General features: G+C 63.4%; 1 protein-coding gene across 1 annotated transcript; it reads left to right on the forward strand.

The window, feature by feature from the left end:
• The first annotated feature begins 12 nt into the window (after positions 1-12).
• LOC127752139 (E3 SUMO-protein ligase ZBED1-like) lies at positions 13-1,395 on the forward strand. Its single transcript, XM_052276789.1, has one exon. The coding sequence runs from the start codon at positions 13-15 to the stop codon at positions 1,393-1,395; it is 1,383 nt and encodes a 460-aa protein (XP_052132749.1).
• Positions 1,396-1,412: the final 17 nt, after the last annotated feature.

The following is a 1,412-nucleotide window of genomic DNA, read 5'->3' on the forward strand; positions in this document are numbered from 1 at the left end:
GTGGGGGGGGCCATGGGGCTGCTGGAGGCTGTGTCCCTCACCACGGACTGCTGGACGTCGCGCGCCCTGGACTCATACATGTCCCTCACGGCGCAGGCCATCACCAAGGCGTGGCGGCTGTGTCGGTTCACCTTGTGCACGGAGGGCATGGATGTTAGCCACTCGGGGGACAACTTGGCGTTGGCGCTCATTGATATGTGCCACTCCTGGGACCTGGAGGGCCGGACCACCAGTATCACGCGCGACAACGCGATCAACATCGTGAATGCCGTCAACCAGGTAGACTTTGTTGAGTTTAACGTGTCGTGCGCCGCCCACTCCCTGCAGCTGTGTGTCAACGACGCCCTGAAGACCAACCCGACCTTCAAGGCCGCCTGCAAGAAGGCCAAGCGTGTGGTGGCGCACTTCCACCACTCGACGAAGGCCACCATGGCGCTCGAGAGGGCGCAGTCGGCGGCCGGCATGAAGGAGGCCAAGCTGGTGCAGTCCTGCGCGACGCGCTGGGACTCCACGTACTTTATGTGCAAGAGCTTGGTGGAGTCTCGCAACCCCGTCCGCGCCGTGCTGGGCGACCGGGCCGTGACCACGGCCAAGCAGTCCAGGGCGCTGCAGATGACGGCGGAGGAGTGGGGGGAGCTGGAGGCGATGCTGCCGGTCCTCAAGCCTCTGCAGGTCGCCACCACCGTCCTCTGCGCGGACGACAAAGTGACCATCTCGGCGGTGAGGCCAATCGTGCGCTCCCTTCTCGACGTGCACTACAAAGAGGACGACGACGACCTGGACCCCTCCGAGGAGCGTGTGCGTGCCTTCAAGGTGGAGGTGAGCCGCCTCCTCAGGCAGCGCTTCCAGATGGATGCGTCGCCAGAGAGCCCTGTACTGGTCCAGCAGCTCGCCTCCCTCCTCGACCCGCGCTACAAGAAGCTCCGGGCTGAGCCGTCTGCGGCCGAGGCGGACAAGGTCCGCGAGTTCCTCAAGCTAAAGCTGCAGGTGGCGGCAGCAGTGGCCATGGACGTCAACCAGGACGACACAGCGAGAGACATGTCCGACCCGAGCGACGCCCTGGACTTCTTGTTCGGCGGGGAAGCCGAGGCCGCGAGCCCAAGAACGTGGCAGGCGGAGTTCGACGAGTACCTGGCGGAGCCTCAAATCGGCCACGGCCACTGCCCCTTGGCCTGGTGGAAGAACCACGAGAAGCTCTATCCCACCCTGGCACAGCTGGCCCGCCGGTACCTCGCCGTCCCTGCCACCTCAGCAAGCAGCGAGAGGGACTTCTCGACAGCTGGGAACTCAGTGCGTCCTCACCGCGCTTCCCTCTTGCCCGAAAATGTTTCTGTGTTAGTGTTCCTGTATCAAAACAGAGCCACTTTACTTAAACTGCTTGGCTTATTGCATTGAGTTGTGTCTTTCTGTCT

The sequence above is a fragment of the Frankliniella occidentalis genome, unplaced genomic scaffold (genome assembly GCF_000697945.3).
Source record: "Frankliniella occidentalis isolate FOCC.00 unplaced genomic scaffold, Focc_3.1 Scaffold4404, whole genome shotgun sequence".
Lineage (NCBI taxonomy): Eukaryota > Metazoa > Arthropoda > Insecta > Thysanoptera > Thripidae > Frankliniella > Frankliniella occidentalis.